The sequence below is a fragment of the Somniosus microcephalus genome, chromosome 2, assembly GCF_052327205.1.
Source record: "Somniosus microcephalus isolate GS21.2 chromosome 2, FLI_Smic_1.0, whole genome shotgun sequence".
Classification (NCBI taxonomy): Eukaryota; Metazoa; Chordata; class Chondrichthyes; order Squaliformes; family Somniosidae; genus Somniosus; species Somniosus microcephalus.
This window is the reverse complement of record NC_140988.1, coordinates 337,717,921-337,736,972: the sequence shown is the minus strand read 5'-3', so window position 1 is coordinate 337,736,972 and position 19,052 is coordinate 337,717,921. Positions and strand designations below refer to the sequence as shown.

Here is a 19,052-nt window from a genome sequence, read left to right as displayed (position 1 = left end):
AGAACATAAGATCATAGAAGCGTTTCCTGCATTACAACAGTGATGACACCTCAAAAAAGTACTTCATTGGCTGTAAAGCGCTTTGGGACATCCGGTGGTCATGAAAGTTGCTATATAAATGCAAGTCTTTCTTTTTTCCTTTTTAAAAAGAAAAATCCCTCTGAGGAAGTTGGGGGTGGGGGGGGGGAAAGAGGAAAGAGATAGAAAGAAGGGCTCTGTGACCAATGCCTTTACTCTTTCTAGGACAATAAATGTATTGGTTTTGGCAAGCTGCTCTGTGGTTTAAAACAGAGTCTGCTAATGCAAGAGCCAACCTATCACAGACTGCACCCATGGAAGTGACAAAATTATTTAAGCTCCAGTCAATGATCTGGGCAAACATTGGATGACACCAGACTGGAGACCAGACCAGGGCAGCAAGTTAATTGTTTTTGAGCCCTAATGAGGAATTTTAGAAGATAACAAATTTAAAAAACTCTTTGCAACAACAGAAGTTAGCTTTTGTTAATATTGGTCATTGGGAAGGACATGCAGCATGTTAGACAAACTTCAAAACTGGGAGTTGATAGTCCAATAAAGGTCACAGTGAGATGCTACTCAAAATAGAATTGGTAAAAACACCACAAAATCTTTGTAGACTTAAACCATAGATAGAACAAGAATTTTGACAAGAACTTGCAGAAAACTGCATTGGGGGGAGGGGCAGAAGAAAAGTTAAAGGGTCAGCATTGTGCAGTTTTTCCATGGTAGAATGGATATATTTTACTTGCATGTGGTTGTTGAACAAATGAGGAATAATCAATCCATGCTCTATCATTCCAATGAAGATTACCAATACTTAAGAAATTTTGCATAAACTTGAAATGTGTGCCAAAACGTGGAACTTCAATTCAGAACGTTCACCAGTAAGTGAAGTACGTATACGAATGGTCTACTGCACACGTACCTGTCTATGCTCTCTCCTCGATAGAGCATATCCATTCAGAATCTGCCACAGCATTCTGCCTGCTATCTTTGTGTCAATCCACAACAATCTGAAGCCATGATAATAGTGTTTTACTTCATCTACAATCTTCTGACCCAGGGACTTACGCACTTCAGGTTCTACAGGACTATACACAGGACCTCCTTCCTCCAGTCGCTTATTCTTATCCTTTAAAGACTTGAGCGATTTTTCTACCTTGGAGTCATCATATAGTTGATGTGTCGAATGCCACCATCTTACTGAAACACATTGGGTTCCAATAAAACTCATATTGGTAGAAGTGCATGGCAGAGGAGCACCCACCACCCCGCAGTAAAAATGTTTTGGCCCTTTTGTCCAGTTACTATAGTGATCCCTTATGTGCAAAGAACTGTTGCTTGTGGACACTGTGCTGCAGTTTCTGAACCAAACATTTCTGAAAAGGGAAGGACAGAAAGAAAAATTTAGAACAATTTAATTTGTAAAGTCGTGAATTTTCCTCAAATGTATTTTTCAGAATGAGTTCTAATAATTAGCTGCATCAAACCACTTCAATTCTTGGAGAAATTTAACTTCACTAAACTGTACTTTTACTGAAGTCTAGCATATCTATATTCAGATTGGCATGAAGATGAACACATTTTATTCTAGACTGTTAATATATTTAAGGAAAGTGTTAGAACTAAACCATACAACCTGCTCAACATTAAAATAAATAATTTGACAGTTTCCATTGCAATCCCTGAATGATGACAAATAGCATCAGAACGAGATAGGAGCTCGAGCATAGGACAGCAATGTCAGGGAGAAATACATCAGTGCACTTTACACAAATGGATTGATTCTTGTATTCATTTCTGTCAGTTTTCACAGCAGAGGAAGAGGATAATATACCAGACATTCCAGGGAAACTAATAATGAATCAAGGACTGGAACTCACTAATGTTAACGTAAACAAGAAAACAATATTAGAAAAAAATAATGGCACTAGAGACGGACAAATCCCAGGACTTCAAAAGGAAGAAGGGGAGGAAACAGCAGATGCTTTAGACATAATCTTCCAAAGCTCTCAATTCAGGAATTGTCCTTTTAGGTTGGAAAATTGCAAATGAAACTTTGAGAAACAAGGAAATTACAGACCTATTAGTCTAATATCTGTTGTGGGGAGGTTATTGGAATCTATGATTAAGGACAAAGTGAATGAGCATTTAGAGAAATTTGAGCTGTTTAGAGCACTAAAATGGATTTGTAAAGTGTAGGTCATGTCTAACAAACCAAATTGATTTTTTTTTTGAGGCAGTAACTAAAGTAGCAGATAGGGGAATGTCTATAGATGTAGTTTATATGGACTTCCAGAAGGCATTCGATAAGGTTCCACATAAGAGACTGAGCTGAAATTAAAGCTCATGGAATTGAAAGCAAATTAATTGACCTGGTTAGGAGATTGGTTAGGTGGTAGAAGACAGAGTAATTGGTATGTACTCAAATTAGAAGGAAGTGACTAGTGCTGCCCCCACAAGGGTCTGTGCTGGGGCCTCAGCTATTCACTGTATTTATTAATGACTTAGATAACACAATAGAGAGCTATATATCCAAGTTTGCCGATGACACAAAGATTGGTGGCATAGTAAGTAGTGTAGACGGGATCATAAAATTACAAAGACACATTGATAGATTAAGTGAGTGGGCAAAACTGTGGGAGATGGATTTCAACGCAGGCAAGTGTGAGGTCATCCATTCTGGACCAAAAACAGATACATCCGAGTTTATTTTTTAAATGGTGAAAAGCTAGAAACAGTGGAAGTCCTAAGAGATTTAGGGGTCCATGTACACAGATCACTAAAAGTGATCAGGTACAAAAAATAATCAAAAAGGCTAATGGAATATTAGCCTTTATACCTGGAGAACTAGAGTACAAAGGGGAGACTGTTTTGCTATAAAGCCCTGGAGTACTGGGTACAGTTCTGGACACCACACCTTAGAAAAAGATTACTGGCCTTGGTAATGAGTACAGCCTAGATTCACCAGAATGTTACCAGGGCTCCAAGGGTTAGATTAGGAGGAGAGATTACATAAACTAGGCTTGTTAAGGGGTGATTTGATTGAGGTTTTTTAGGATTTTGAAAGGAATTGATAGGGCAGAGAGAAACATTTTCCGCTGGTGGGGTGGGGGAGTCTAGAACAAGGGGACATAACCTTAAAATCAGAGTCAGGCATTCAGGAGAGAAGTTCAGAAACATTTCAACAAAGGGTGGTAGAAATATGGAACCCTCTCCCACAAAAGGCAGTAGCTGCTAGCTCAATCAATAATCTTAATTCTAAGATCGATCGATTCTTGCTAGCTAAAGAATCTGGAGCCAAGGTGGGTGGATGGAGTTAAGATACAGATCAACAATGATCTCACTGAATGGCAGAACAGGCTCAAGGGGCTGAATGGGCTATTCCTGTTCCTAATTAGTCAAACTCTCGATCAAGGTCATTTATTCATATTCAAGAACTGAGACATGTCTGGGTCCTCGAAATGACATCAGCGAACGATCAAATTCTTGATCTGATGACAAGGATCTCCCTCAAAAGGGACATTTGTATTTTTTCTTCCTATTCTTGTTTTGGCCTTTCCAATTGTGCCATACCCCTATTTGGTTTCACTAATACCACCTTAACCAACCAAGAGGTGCACAAGGTTGATCTTTCTTCAGGTTTTCCATCTGTGAGGAGGCACACAGCCTCCATCAAACTAAGAATTTTGTCTATTCATTGAAGTCATTTTGGGAACTCAGTTCAGTAGCAAAATTAGCCCCAGTACTTGAATGTGAATGTAATTATTCTAAATAAATCAGGACTTTGGGAAAGAATTGAAGTGAGTAACGTGTCCCAACAGTAGACACTTGGAAAAAATTACATACATGGTAAAAATAGTGCAAGTCTGAACCCACACACAGCTTAACATTTATTTGTAACAACATCTATTACTACAACAAACTTTTCTTCAGTAAATCCAGTGGCATTACAAAAAACTAAAAAGTTAGAATGCAGATATATGAAATTAATTTAAGGTCATCAATCCATATTACACCACTTACCCACATGAAACCACAGTTGAAGACACATGGAAACTGGATAATATGGTCTTTAACTTCTTCCAGAGCCGGTTATATAAAAGATGAATATATCTGTGTATGTGTACGTGATCTTCTTCTGGATTGCTCACAGTAAGCCAGATGAGACAATGTTTTACAAGCTCAAGACCATTTATAATAATGTACTGCACAATGTATTATTTTGCTGCCAAGTTGAAACAGTGTCCTTTTTAAAGGTCAAAGTGCAGCTGCTAGCAACAGTGACATTCGTTTAATCGCTCATCAGACTGCAGGTTAGAATCTTGGTTTTCTTTCATTTTTATTATTAAAAAGTGAGATTGGTAAACTCAACCAAGGGTACAGACATTGTCTCCTGCATCAATTAAGGTATTTTCAATTGGTGGGGGACTTGGAGAAGAAAATATATTTGATGTATAATTTTTATTACACTAGCAAATTTTCTGTGGCACTGCTTGTGATAAGTCAAAAGATAAACTTTAGAACAGGAAGATTATACTATGCAAACAGCCAAGTGTGTTTCTGATTACATGTCTAACTGCCATTAAAAAGGGAGGTAGACAGATGAGAGAATATTATAAAACAAGGATCTTCTAGCCTGATTTAAGACATTTGGACAACTTCTGGAGATTTGAAGTGGTTGTGAGGTAGTCCATCGCTCAAAGTACTCACAGGTACAGACAGCATATCAGAGACCAGGAACATCCCAGTTTAATCTCCAGTCCACATCAAGTTAGCTGATCTTTGCCAGGGAGGGGATGGCGTGGAGAAGAGGAATCTCTGTACTGTATCTCCAAGCCAGTGTTTGGAAAATTCTGAAGATTTCTGAACCCACAAACTATCCAGTGATCAATGCTGGAAAATTCATGTGTGTGGACAAAACACAAGCAGGATCGGTTGCAGCTGCAATTCCTCCCATTGTCAAACAACCCACTAACACTCCAGTGAGGGCCCAGCACTTGCGGAACTGCAGTCCACAAGTAGTCTGTGCCTTCAAAAAGGGATACCAAATATATACAACTGGTATACTAACATAACAGAATAGCCAATAGTATGAATATGGAAATAATTGCACTTGACGTGCTCATGAGGTAACAACAGCTTGCCATCAAGTATTGGCTCTACTCCTAGATTAACCAGAATTTTTAAAACAAGAACAAACAGGAATGTAGTAGTACTGTATAGTAACAACTTGTTCATACCACACAGAGTACATTAACCATTTATCAAATTAGAGAATTGCAATTCATATTTTTCTTAGTATAATACCTCTTCAGGATAAAGAGAGGGGAAGAAACTAGTTTAGGGTTTGAGGCCTGAACCAGATAGCACAAGGAATGCCAACATTTAGCTACCAATTCAGAGTACTTTCTCAGTCTCTGGTCATCAATTTATCATCTGTCTTGTCAACATGCCCAATAATTCTTCCGAAATCAATCCTCCCATGTTGTCACCGTCCTTAAATGGAATTAACTGAACCCCACTCCTGATAATTAGAAGTCTTTTTTTCTGCATTTAAAAAAAATTGAATTGTCCCAATTAAGCAATGCAAATAACATAGCAAATGAGAACTTAGTGCTAAAAATAATCAAACTGTCAGGCAATTCAAATTAAGCAACTGCAAATTAAGAGCAGTTTACTGTACATTCAAGATTGGCATTAAAGCTAGAACCAAAGGGAAAGGGCTCAAGCTTAGAAAACAGGTGCACACAGTTTAAATGCAACTATTTTCCAGAGGGTGGTGACTGGTGAACGCTTGGAATAGACTGTCTGTCTAAGAGGCAAATTGTGTGGAAAGGTCGAGGTCAAATTGGACAGATATTTGCAATGGGAGACAGAGGGGCATTCATTTTCAATACCAGCCAAATTGATTCACTTGATTTGCAACATTTAATATCTCAGCTCAGCAAACAATTCCTTTACCAAGTCACTAACTGAATACCATTAAATTACAGAGAATTGACCCATGTCCAACAAATATTTCAGTTAAGTGAGCATCCCTATTAGTAACTGTGGGGAATCAACAAAGGTTAACTTGTAAAATATACACTGAACATTAGTGAATTCATTTTGCTGGTTTCCATTCTAGTCAAACACTATATTGTAGTCGGTCAGTAAATAGTTTCCTTACCTGTGGTTTGTCAACCTTAGTGCAGTACAGTTAAGACAGGCAATTTCACAAAAACCACCTAAAACAGGAAACAGCAAACAAATGATAAGTATGGCATAAATATTTTTCTTGCTTCAACTTAGCTAGGCAATTTGTGCATGGCCAGCAGAAAAATGCTGTTTCAAGCAAACAGTAAACCAATTCATGAAATGATTACACCATTAGGCAATAAAGTTATCTACCAAGTAAAAGTACAGCAGTAAATTTAGGTTACTGACCAAGTAAGATCACTGGTCCAGGACATGTCGGATCACCAGGGAGGGTTGCTTTTCATTGCTCGCCGCAGTTCCAAGCCCTAGCCCAGGTGACCTTGGAGCATGATCATGCCGTACCCATTATTAGTTCACTTGAAGACCTGTGTTAACGGCGGACCCGGTCTACCTCATCAACAATGAAAACCAAAATCATTTAATACACTACGCGTGCATTTTTAGTTTGGCCGGGCCGCTTGTTTTGTATTAGTAGTGCCCTCCTTGTGGTGTGGGTGGGGGAAGAGGAGGAGAACTTGCTGTATTTGTCCTGGTGGCATTGCACTCATGCAATGTCATTCTCCTGCCCCAAAAAAGAAATAGTGAAACAAACATTTCAACTTTTAGCCAAACCCCTCAAGTTATTACAAAAAGTAGCAAATATTCCCAAAAGTAGCAAATATTCCTACGAAACCATTAACAACAGCAATGACGTGGGTTGATATTTTCTCATGAGCTCTGCAACATTTCTGGTCCTCTCCATTATGTAGTTAAAATTCTTCTATCGCAGCTTCAGACATTTTTCCCTACAACCACAAGGTGTAATTCTGCCTAGCAAATGGATTATATATATTCTAATAATAAACCAAGTACTGAATGTGCTAATATATTAACTGCTTGCTTATACAGATTGATATATTTAGTAATCTTACATAACGGGATCTGGATGTTCAACAATCCAACATTAAGTTTAAACTAAAAATAAGGTTTCATCTGATGCTGCATTGTCCAGTGAAAATATCACTATGATCTCACAAAAGCTTCCTCACGAGTCATTTCACCATAAAAGCAACAAAACTGGCTTTAAAAAAAGTGTCTTGGTAGTCTGAAAGTTTTTTAAAAATTCGTTCATGAGATGCGGGTGTCTTGGCAAGGCCAGCATTTTTTGCCCATCCCTAATTCCCCTCGAGAAGGTGGTGGTGAGCCGCCTTCTTGAACCACTGCTGTCTGTGGTGAAGGTACTCCCACAGTGCGGTTAGGGAGGAAGTGCCAGGATTTTGACCCAGCGATTAAGGATCGGCGATATACTTCTAAGTCAGGATGGTGTGTGACTTGGAGGGGAACTTGGAGGTGATGGTGTTCCCATGCGCCTGCTACCCTTGTCCTTCTAGGTGGAAGAGGTCGCGGGTTTGGGAGGTGCTGCCGAAGAAGCCTTGGCGAGTTGCTGCAGAGCATCTTGTAGATGGTACACACTGCAGCCACAGTGCGCCGGTGGTGGAGGGAGTGAATGTTTAAGGTGGTGGATGGGGTGCCAATCAAGCGGGCTGCATTGTCCTGGATGGTGTCGAGCTTCTTGTGCTGTTGGAGCTGCACTCATCCAGGCAAGTGGAGAGTATTCCATCACACTCCTTACTTGTGCCTTGTAGATGGTGGAAAGGCTTTGGGGAGTCAGGAAGCGAGACACTCATCGCGGAATACCCAGCCTCTGACCTGCTCTTGTTGCCACAGTATTTATGTGGCTGGTCCAGTTCAGTTTCTGGTCAATGGTGACCCCCAGGATGTTGATGGTGGGAGGTTCAGCTATGGTAATGCCGTTGAGTGTCAAGGGACGGTGATTAGACTCTTGCTTGTTGGAGATAGTCATTGCCTGGCACTCGTGTGGCGCGAATGTTACTTGCCACTTATCAGCCTAAGCCTGAATGCTGTCCAGGTCTTGCTGCATGCGGGTATGGACTGCTTCACTTTCTAAGGAGTTGCAAATGGAACTGAACACTCTGCAATCATCAGCAAACATCCCCACTTCTGACCTTGTGATGGAGGGAAGGTCATTGATGAAGATGGTTGAGCCCAGGAGACTACTCTGAGTGATGGAATACTCCTGCAGTGATGTCCTGGGGCTGAGATGATTAACCTCCAACAACCACAACCATCTTCCTTTGTGCTAGGTATGACTCCAGTGGAGAGTTTTCCCCAATTTTCATTGAATTCAGTTTTATTAGGGCTCCTTGATGCCACACTTGATCAAATGCTGCCTTGATGTCAAGGCAGTCACTCTCACCTAAGGAATTCAGCTCTATTGTCCATGTTTGGACCAAGGCTATGAGGTCTGGCGGAACTCAAACTGGGCATTGCTGAGCAGGTTATTGGCGAGTAAGTGCCGCTTGATAGCACTGTCGATGACACCTTCCATCACTTTGCTGATGGAGAGTAGACTGAGGGGGGACCTGGTTGAGGTGTACAAAATTATGAGGGGCATAGATAGGGTAGATAGAAAGGAACTTTTTCCCCTTAGTAGAGGGGTCAATAACAAGGGGGCATAGATTCAAGGTAAGGGGCAGGAGGTTTAGAGGGGATTTGAGGAAGAACTTTTTCACCCAGAGGGTGGTTGGAATCTGGAACTCACTGCCTGAAAGGGTGGTAGAGGCAAGAACCCTCACAACATTCAAGAAGCATTTGGATAAGCACTTGAAATGCCATAGCATACAAGGCTACAGCCCAAGTGCTGGAAAATAGGATTAGATTAGACAGGGCTTGATGGCCGGCGCGGACGCGATGGGCCTCTTTCTTTGCTGTGTTACTCTATGACTGATGGGGCGGTAATTGGCTGGGTTGGATTTGTCCTGCTTTTTGTGGACAGGACATACCTGGGCAGTTTTCCACATTGTTGGGTAGATGCCAGTGTTGTAGCTGTACTGGAACAGCTTGGCTAGAGGCACAGCTAGTTCTGGAGCACAAGTCTTCAGCACGACAGCCAGGATGTTGTCGGGGCCCATAGTCGTTGCTGTATCCAGTGCGCTCAGCTATTTCTTGATATCACGTGCAGTGAATCGAATTGGCTGAAGACTGGCTTCTGTGATGGTGGGGACCTCGGGGAGGCAGAGAAGGATCATTTACTTGGCAGGTCTGGCTGAAGAGGTTTGCAAACGCCTTGTCTTTTGCACTCACGTGCTGAGCTCCGCCATCATTGAGGATGGGGATATTCATGGAGCGTCCTCCTCCCGTTAGTTGTTTAATGGTCCACCACCATTCACGACTGGATGTGGCAAGGCTGCAGAGCTTTGATCTGATCCGCTGATTGTGGGATCGCTTAGCTCTGTCTGTAGCATGCTGCTTCTGCTTTTAAGCATGCATGTAGTCCTGTGTCTATAGATATGTGAAGAGAAAAAGATTGGTAAAGTCAAGTGTAGGTCCCTTGCAGTCAGAATCAGGGGAATTTATAATGGGGAACAAAGAAATGGCAGACCAATTAAATACACTCTTTGGTTCTGTCTTCACAAAGGAGGACACAAATAACCTCCCAGAGATGTCGGGAACATAGGGTCTGATGAAAGGGTGGAACTGAATGAAATCAGTATTTGTAGGGAAATGGTGTTAAGGAAATTGACGGGATTGAAGGCCGATAAATCCCCAGGGCTTGATAATCTACATCCTAGGGTACTTAAGGAAGTGGTCCTAGAAATAGTAGATGCATTGCTGGTCATCTTCCAAAATTCTATAGACTCTGGAACAGTACCCATGGATTGGTGGGTAGCTAATGTTACCCCACTATTTAAAAAAGGTGGTAGAGAGAAAACGGGGAATTATAGACCGATAAGCCTGACATCGGTAGTGGGGAAAATGCTAGAGTCCATTATAAAAGATGTAATAGCAGAGCACTTGGAAAACAGTGTCAGGATCGGACAAAGTCAACATGGATTTACAAAAGGTAAATCGTGCTTGACTAATCTACTGGAATTTTTTGAGGATGTAACTGGTAGAATAGATAAGGGAGAACCAGTGGATGTGGTGTATTTGGACTTTCAGAAGGCTTTCGATAAGGTCCCGCATAAGAGATTAGCGTGTAAAGTTAAAGCACATGGGATTGGGGGCAAGGTATTGACTTGGATAGAGAACTGGCTGGCAGACAGGAAGCAAACAGTTGGAATAAACGGCTCTTTTTCCAAGTGGCAGGCAGTGACTAGTGGGGTACTGCAGGGATCGGTGCTAGGACCCCAGCTATTCACAATGTATATTAATGATCTAGACGAGCGAACTAGATGTACTATCTCCAAGTTTGCAGACGACACAAAGCTGGGTGGGCGTGTGCTGTGAGGAGGATGCCGAGAAACTCCAGTATGATTTGGACAGGTTGGGTGATTGGGCAGATGCAATATAACGTGGATAAATGCGAGGTTATCCACTTTGGTGGCAAAAACAGGAAGGCAGATTATTATCTGAACGGCAATAGATTGGAGAAGGGGAAGTGCAACGAGACCTGGGTATCCTTGTGCACCAGTCACTGAAAGTAAGCATGCAGGTGCAGCAGGCGGTTAAGGCAGCAAATGGTATGTTGGCCTTCGTAGCGAGAGGGTTTGAGTACAGGAACAAGGATGTCTTGCTGCAGTTGTACAGGGCCTTGGTGAGACCACATCTTGAGTATTGTGTGCAGTTTTGGTCGCCTTATCTGAGGAAAGATGTTCTTGCCATGGAAGGAGTGCAGCGAAGATTCACAAGACTGACACCTGGGATGGCAGGAATGATGTATGAGGAGAGATTGGGTCGATTGGGCTTATACTCGCTGGAGTTTAGAAGATGAGAGAGGATCTCATTGAAACATATAAAATTCTAACAGGACTAGACAGACTAGATGCAGGAAGGATGTTCTCGATGGCGGGGGGAGTCCAGAACCAGGGGTCACAGTCTAAGGATAAGGGGTAAGCCATTTAGGACAGAGATGAGGAGGAATTTCTTCACCCAGAGTGGTGAACCTGTGGAATTCTCTACCACAGAAGGCAGTTGAGGCCAATTCATGAAATATATTCAAGAAGGAGTTAGATATATTTCTTAAGGCTAAAGGGATCAAGGGATATGCGGAGAAGGCAGGGACAGGGTACTGAATTTGGACGATCAGCCATGATCTCATTGAATGGCGGAGCAAGCTCGAGGGGCCGAATGGCCTACTCCTGCTCCTATCTTCTATGTTTCTCTGTGTTGGCACCTCATTTTTAGGTATGCATGGTGCTGCTCCTGGCATACTCTTCTACACTCCTTATTGAACCAAGGTTGGCCCCCTGACTTGATGATAAAGGTAGAGTGAGGGATATGCCAGGCCATGAGGTTACAGATTGTGGTGGAATACAGTTCTGCTGCTGCTGATGGCCCACAGCAACTCATGGATGCCCAATTTGGAGTTGCTAGATCTGTTCTGAAACTATCCCATTTAGCTTGGTGGTAGTGCCACACAATATGATGGAGGGTGTCCTCAGTGTGAAGACGGGACTTTGTCTCCACAATAACTGTGCGGTGGTCACTGCTACCAATGCTGTCACGGAAAGATGCATCTGCGACAGGTAGATTGGTGAGGACGAGGTCAAGTAGGTTTTTCCCCCTCGTGTTGGTTCTCACCACCTGTCGCAGGCCCAGTCTGGCAGCTATGTCCTTCAGGACTCGGCCAGCTGTGGTGCTGCCGAGCCACTCGGTGATGGATATTGAAGTCCCCCACCCAGAGTACATGCTGTGCCCTTCAGTGCTTCTTCCCACTGGTGAATCAGTACTGCTCCATGTTGAACATCAGCTGAGGGAGGGCGGTAGGTGGTAATCAGCAGGCGGTTTCCTTGCCCATGCTTGGCATGAAGCCATGAGACTTCATGGGGTCCGGAGTCAATGTTGAGGACTCCCAGGGTCATTCCCTCCCGACTTATACCACTGTACCACCACCTCTGGTGGGTCTGTCCTGCTGGTGGGACAGGACATTCCCAGGGATGGTGATGGAGGAGTTTGGGACATTGGCTGAAAAGTATGATTCTGTGAGTATGACTGTGTCAGGCTGTTGCTTGACTCATCTGTGGGACAGCTCTCCCAATTTTGGCACAAGTCCCCAGATGTTGGTGAGGAGGACTTGAGGGTCCACTGGGTTGGATGTGCCATTGTCGTGTCCGTAGCCGGTGCCAAGGTCAATGCCGGGTGATCCGTCCGGTTTTCTTACTATTGTGTACAACAGAGTGGCTTGCTAGGCCATTTCAGAGGACGGTTAAGAGTCAATCACATTGCGGTGGGTCTGGAGTCATATATAGGTCAGACCAGGTAAGGACGGGAGATTTCCTTCCCTAAAAGGACATTAGTGAACCAGCTGGATTTTTACGACAATCAGATAGTTTCAGGGTCAGCATTACTGATATTGGGCCAGTAATTCCGGTCCCAACGCGTGAGTACGGACGGTGTACTCGCGCGTGGGCCCGTTGGAAGTGCCGGATTTCAGCATGCACAGCGCATGCGCGGGAAACCGGAATTTCCTGTCCTCTGAACCAAGGGGTTCAGAGGACAAGCGCGCGCGCGTGCGCAGGAGTCTGCGTGTGCGCGCTGAAATTCCTTTTCCCCCCCCCCACAGGTTTGCCTGTGTGTAAGGGCCTCTCCTTTTTACGAATGTAAAAAGGAGACGTAAAGACTTCATTCTTTAAGGTAAGTGGTCTATTACTTAAAATTATAACATTTTTTCCACAGCTTTATTGTTTGTAAGGACTTTACAGTAAGGTAAGTGTAGTTTTAGACCCGATTTTTAAAAAAATTATTTTTTTCAAAAATTTGATTAATTGTTTTAAAAAAACTATTTTAAGTTATTTATAGTTTATTTAATTATTGGGATGTTTTTTAAAATTTTATTTAAAGTTAAACTAGGCTTTTGGGCGCCCGTACTTTTCATGAGTTTGACAGTTCTTACTATCAAACTCATGAATGAAGTTTCCCCTCCCGATTGGCTGCACAGTGCTCACCTGATCCCAGCCAGCACATCGCACTATGCTGCTGGATCAGGTAAGCACAGCGCGCTGACATCTGAACCGGGCCAGTGACAGGAATTCCAAGCAGGCCCAGGCTTCAGATGTCGGCGCGCCGGGTGAGTGCACATCGGGGGCTTGCACGCACGGCAAGCCCCCGAACCTAATTTCTGGGCCATTAGCTTTTAATTCCAGATTTATTTAATTAACTGAATTTAAATTCCCCAGCTGCCATGATGGGATTTGAGCTCACGTCTCTGGATCATTAGTCCAGGCCTCTGGATTACTAGTCCAGTAACATAACCATTATACTATGAAAGTACTAAAATCAAATATTATTCTGTATAGATATTTAATACATCACAAAAGTACAGAAGCGGGTATGGTAACTTAGTGGTTATGGTACTGGACTGACAACCGGGAGATTGAGTTTAAATCCATGGCAAGTGATGAAATTGAATTCAATAAAATGTGTTGTAATGTGTGGCCCGACACCAGGAACAAAACAAGACAACCATGAAAGCTGCTGGATTGTTGTAAAATCCCAACTGGTTCATTAATGTCCTTCAGGGAAGGGTACCCATCAGATTGGACTCCAGTCCCACATACAGGAAACTTTGCGATATCCACCGATGTGACGCCGATCTATGCAAACTTCCAGACAGACCAGTGCTAATGTTGAAGGATACGGAGGTTTTCATCTCCGTATCTGACAACAAACACTGTTGCTTAGCAATAGCTTGTAAACAGTCAGCCCGTACCTTGGAAGCGTCTCTGTAGCTTAGCAACAGCTTCAGAGAGGCTTTCCAGAGACTGACTGCTAGAAGAAAAAAAAAAGAAAAAAACCTAAAAACGGCTGCTGATTTCTGCCGTTAGATCGAGGTTTCCGGACATACAACCTCCGGATAAACCAAAGTTTCCTGTACTGTGGTTGGCTCAATGCCCTCGGGACAACTGGGGATGCTGCCATGCCAGGTTGCAAACATCCCTAGAGCATATAATAAAATCTCCTGTTAACTGCATTATGCTTTTTTTTTTAAAATAAACAGCCCACTCTGGAAAGGTCTCAGTTTTTTACTCTCTCACATTTGCGCTGATGTCTCCAACTTCCACACTAGAGCTTCTGAAACATCTTTTGTCATCCAAGGTTCTTCTACCACAGTCATTGACAGGAACCTTGACCGTAACCACCCCATTTCCCAGGTATTTGGCCTCACCTCCTGCCAACACGACCCATTTGTACTTGCCTTTAACATTTGCCAGATTTTTCCTTTCCACCAAACAGTACCACAACCAAGCACGCTACCCCTGCCCCTCTTTCCAGAGGGACAGTTCACTCCAGGTTACCTGTACTTCTCTCCAACACCTGTATTTCTAGCTGATGTACAAGAGGATTTGAGTACAGGAGTAAAGAAGTCTTACTCCAATTATATAGGGCCTTGGTGAGACCACACCTGGAGCACTGTGTACAATTTTGGTCTCCTTACCCAAGTAAGGATATACTTGCCTTGGCGGGAGTGCAACGAAGGTTCTCGAGATTGATTCCTGGGATGGCGGGACTGTCATATGAGAAGAGATTGAGTAAACTAGGCCTGTATTCTCTTGAATTCAGAAGGAGAGGGGATCTCATTGAAGCATACAAAATTATTACAGGGCTTGATAGGGTGGATGCTGGGGGAATGTTTCCCTTGGCTGGAGAGTCTAGAACCAGGGGCCACAGCCTCAGGCTAAAGGGTCGGCCATTTAGATCTGAGAGGAGAAGACATTTCTTCACAGAGGGTGGTGAATCTTTGGAATTCTCTACCCCAGAGGGCTGTGGAGGTTCAGTCATTGGGTGTATTCAAAACGGAAGTCGATAGATTTCTGACTAGTAAGGGCATCAAGGGATATGGCGATAGGGCCGGTGAATGGAGTTGAGGCAGAAGATCAGCCATGGTCTCATTGAATGGCGGAGCAGGCTCGAAGGGCCGAATGGCCTACTCCTGCTCCTATTTCTTATGTTCTTATGTGCCTCTGGCACCTTCCCATACAATCACAGCAGATGCAACATATTTCAATTTATTTCTTCCCAAGGTCATCTTTCCAGGCTTATCAATACTTCTTCCACTTTTTATTTGTTCTTGGGTATGAGCAATACTGGTACGGCAGTATTTATTGCCCATTCCTAGTTGTCCTGAGGGTATTAAGAGTCAACTACGTATGTGGGACTGGAGTCAAGTGTACGTCAGATCGCATACGCGTAAGCAGGTTCCCTTCCATACAGGACATTTGTGAACCAGTTGGGATTTTAATAACCACCAAAGCTGTTGGATTATCATCTTTATGGTGCCAGTTCACAAATTATAGGATTTAATAAATGCAAGACTGCAATTTACATGTACTTCCTTCAATCTAGTACTGTATGCTGTATTCGCTGGACACTGCAGACTTCTGCATTGGGGGACCAGATGCTTGTTAGGACACCATTTTGCCAAATACCTCTTCTGTCCATAAGTGACCTGGACCTTCTTGTGGCTCACCACTTCAGCCACCCTTCCCAATCTGCCCTCTTCCATGTTTGGCCTGTATACAGTTTTTCATCTCTCCCAGGAAAATACCTGACTATAAGTTGGAGAGTACATGGAGTCATGATGTTTAGTTGCATCAGGACTGTTTGAGACAAGTATGATAGACTAGACAGTTTTTTTCCTGTCTATCTTTTCATATGTTCATATATGGAAAGAAATTATACTGTTGCTGGTGATAGCATTACAGCACCTCCAGGGTGGAGAGTGTAATTACATCCCGACAAGTTTACATAGGCAATTCTTATTATAAATATGAATAAAGGAATTTATAATTGATAAGTGTTTCTGTACACACTTCCTAATGCATGATACAATACACATGCAAATAAATATGGTGCTGACATCTTACTGGTGAAAACAATAGGCACATTCCAGTACAAGTTTTGCCACAATTGTTGCAAATTCTTGTCCCCATGCTCAAATATATGAGGCATTACAGAAACAGTTGTTTGAACAAAATTTATGGAATTAGGAAGACCATTATTTTGGTACATAATTAGATTCTTGCTCGTTTTATCCTAATGCCACAAATGAAATGAACAGGAACATAACCAGAGCAGTGCAGAATTCAGAAATGGGATTGGCAAGTGTTGTGTATGTACCTTTAAGAGAATAACTGGTCTCAGACTGCAGTACCGGCAGTCACCACCCTTGTATAAAAGGCGCTAGCGAGCCTCTGTTGTTCTAGTTTCACTATTGACTTCCACCAGTAAAGACGTGTTTTTGTTTAACTCTTGCTGTCCGTGTCTCAATCATTCACGGACGTAATACTGGCGACAAGCAGATACGAACCTACCTACAGTCTGCACCACCTCCTGGGATCCATTCCTACAGCGAAGTGAGCAGAGGTCGAGGCCAGAAGAAAGTAAGAGGCAGTAGAAACGGGCGTCGACCGTGGGCATCCGCCCTGTGTTGCAAAGTTGAAGATTGCTGGAGAAGCTGTCGGATGCGGGGCCTGGTTCCTGTCGACGGTGCTTCAGCTAATCGGGCTGGTGGCAGGTAGTGCACTGATCTTTCCTGGGCTGCGGCGGTCGCGAACTCGAGCGGGTGGTTTGCAACGGGGCCGAGCAGCGTTGTCGGGAAGAGAGAGAGAGAGCGAGAGCGAGAGAGAGGAGCGCACAGGGCGCAGCCGGTGGTACGAAGCCGGGCTGCGTATAGACCCGCGAAGAGGGAGGCAAGAGTCCCACAGGGTTGTTCCACGACGGGAAAATAATAAAAAAAATATATATTAAACGCGCAAGAAACTGCGAGGAGCTGCAGGTTGCAACGGGAACCGCGGAAAGCAGCGCTAACAACAGCGCGGGAGGCGCCATTTTAGATTTGCAAGATGCCGAAGACTGGCTGTATCACTGCTTTTGATAATACAATAGAGGACTGGACCACGTTATGTGGAAAGAGTCGAGGTATATTTCGAGGCAAACAAAATAGCGGAGGAGAAAATGGCATCGATATTGTTAAACTTAATGGGCGCTAGAACGTACGGCCTATTGCGGGACCCGATTACTCCAGCCAAACCGAAGGCGAAGAGTTTTAACGAAATTGTTGCTGTCCTACAGGAACACCTAAACCCTGCACCGCTGTTGATAGCAGAAAGATTTAAATTCCACAGGAGAACTCAGCACAAAGATGAGAGCAATGCTGAGTATCTTACGGAACTACGCAAGCTATCAAAGCACTGCCAGTTCGGAGCAGGACTGGCAGATACCCTACGGGACAAATTTGTCTGTGGACTCCTGAGTGAAGGAACACAGAAGAAGTTACTCTCAGAGAAAGAGCTGACGCTAGATAAGGCTTTCAGCGTGGCAGTATCGTATGAAGCAGCAGCCAGGGGAGCTGCAGAAATTCAACAAAAACCACAGGAATATGGCACCCACGAAATGACACGGGGATTTGCAAAATGTTATCGCTGCGGCAGAACTAACCATGACCAGAAGGACTGCTGGTACAAAGACAAAATATGCAGGCAATGCGGGAAGATGGGACACATTGCACGAGTTTACAGGTCTGGGAAGAAGACCAGCGACAACAAAAAGGCTACTAAGGAACCGTACAAGAAAGTACAAAAGATGACGGACAGTAGTTCCGAAGACCAGATGAGCGATAGTGAATCCGGGAACAGGAGACTAAGCTGTCTCAAACTTCACAATGTAATCGCAAAAGAGGATCACCGAACCATTTGGGTCACCCGCACGATAGCAGGGTCCCAAGTTAAAATGGAATTGGATACAGGATCAGCGCTAACCGCCATGAATCGACGAGACTACGAGCGGCTATTTTCACACATACCCTTGAGAGAGACATCCATCGTCTTGACGACGTATACGGGGCAAAAAGTATACCCCAGAGGAAAAATAAGGGTGCCTGTCGAATACAACGGCAAGAAAATACGGAAATTGTATCTCTACATACTGCCAAATGGTGGACCACCGTTATTGGGACAGGAATGGATCAGGAAGATAAACTTAGATTGGCACTCCATTCATGCAATGACGGTGGACGGTAAAAAAGATGAAGACGTCACTCCTGGACGATTGTCAACAATCTTAGCTAACGCCGAAGAGGTATTTCAACAAGAACTGGGCACGCTTAAAGGCGTAACCGCCTCGATAAAAATAGAAGAGAATGCAGTTCCCAAGTTTTTCAAAGCAAGACCGGTACCATATGCAATTCGCCCAGCCGTCGAGGCAGAGCTGGAGAATCTGGAGAAGGCAGGCGTGTTGCCTAAGGTCAACTGGAGCGAGTGGGCGACACCCATCGTTCCTGTCATGAAGAAAACGTTAAGCAATAAGTCCGGGGAGCCAAGGAAGATTCGCATCTGTGGGGATTTCAAGGTGACGGTGAACCCAGTCCTTCACACAGTACAATATCCTCTTCCAAGGATAGAAGACATCTTCGCCTCACTGTCTGGAGGAAAGCGTTTTACAAAAATTGACCTAGCACAAGCATATTTGCAGATGGAGGTTGAAGAGTCCTCTAGGAAGTATCTCACGATAAACACTCACAAAGGTCTTTATCAGTATCATCGATTGGTATTCGGAGTAGCATCGGCTCCAGCGATATGGCAAAGAGCGATGGAACAAGTCCTGCAAGGGATTCCGGGGACTCAGTGTTACTTGGATGACATCCTTGTGACAGGTGAAGATGACAGTGAACACCTTAACAACCTAGAACAGGTGCTCACTAGACTACGGGAACATGGGCTGCGAGCCAACCGCCCCAAGTGCGAATTTTTAAAGAAATAGATATCGTATTGTGGCCACGTGATTGATGGAGGGGTTATATAAGTCCCCTGACAAAATTGAAGCGGTTGTTA

The 19,052-nt window shown here is 43.6% G+C and overlaps 1 protein-coding gene across 6 annotated transcripts in view; it reads right to left on the bottom strand.

Annotated features, from left to right (window-relative positions):
• letm1 (leucine zipper-EF-hand containing transmembrane protein 1) overlaps window positions 1-19,052 on the bottom strand; it is a 98,146-nt gene that overhangs the window by 71,051 nt on the left and 8,043 nt on the right. For all 6 annotated transcript variants that reach the window (XM_085975415.1, XM_085975414.1, XM_085975416.1 and 3 more), the window contains 2 exons: window positions 6,194-6,251; window positions 947-1,400 (listed from right to left, as the gene is read on the bottom strand). In XM_085975415.1, coding sequence (XP_085831541.1) covers window positions 947-1,400; window positions 6,194-6,251 — 512 coding nt within the window. The remainder of the gene's footprint in view (window positions 1-946; window positions 1,401-6,193; window positions 6,252-19,052) is intronic.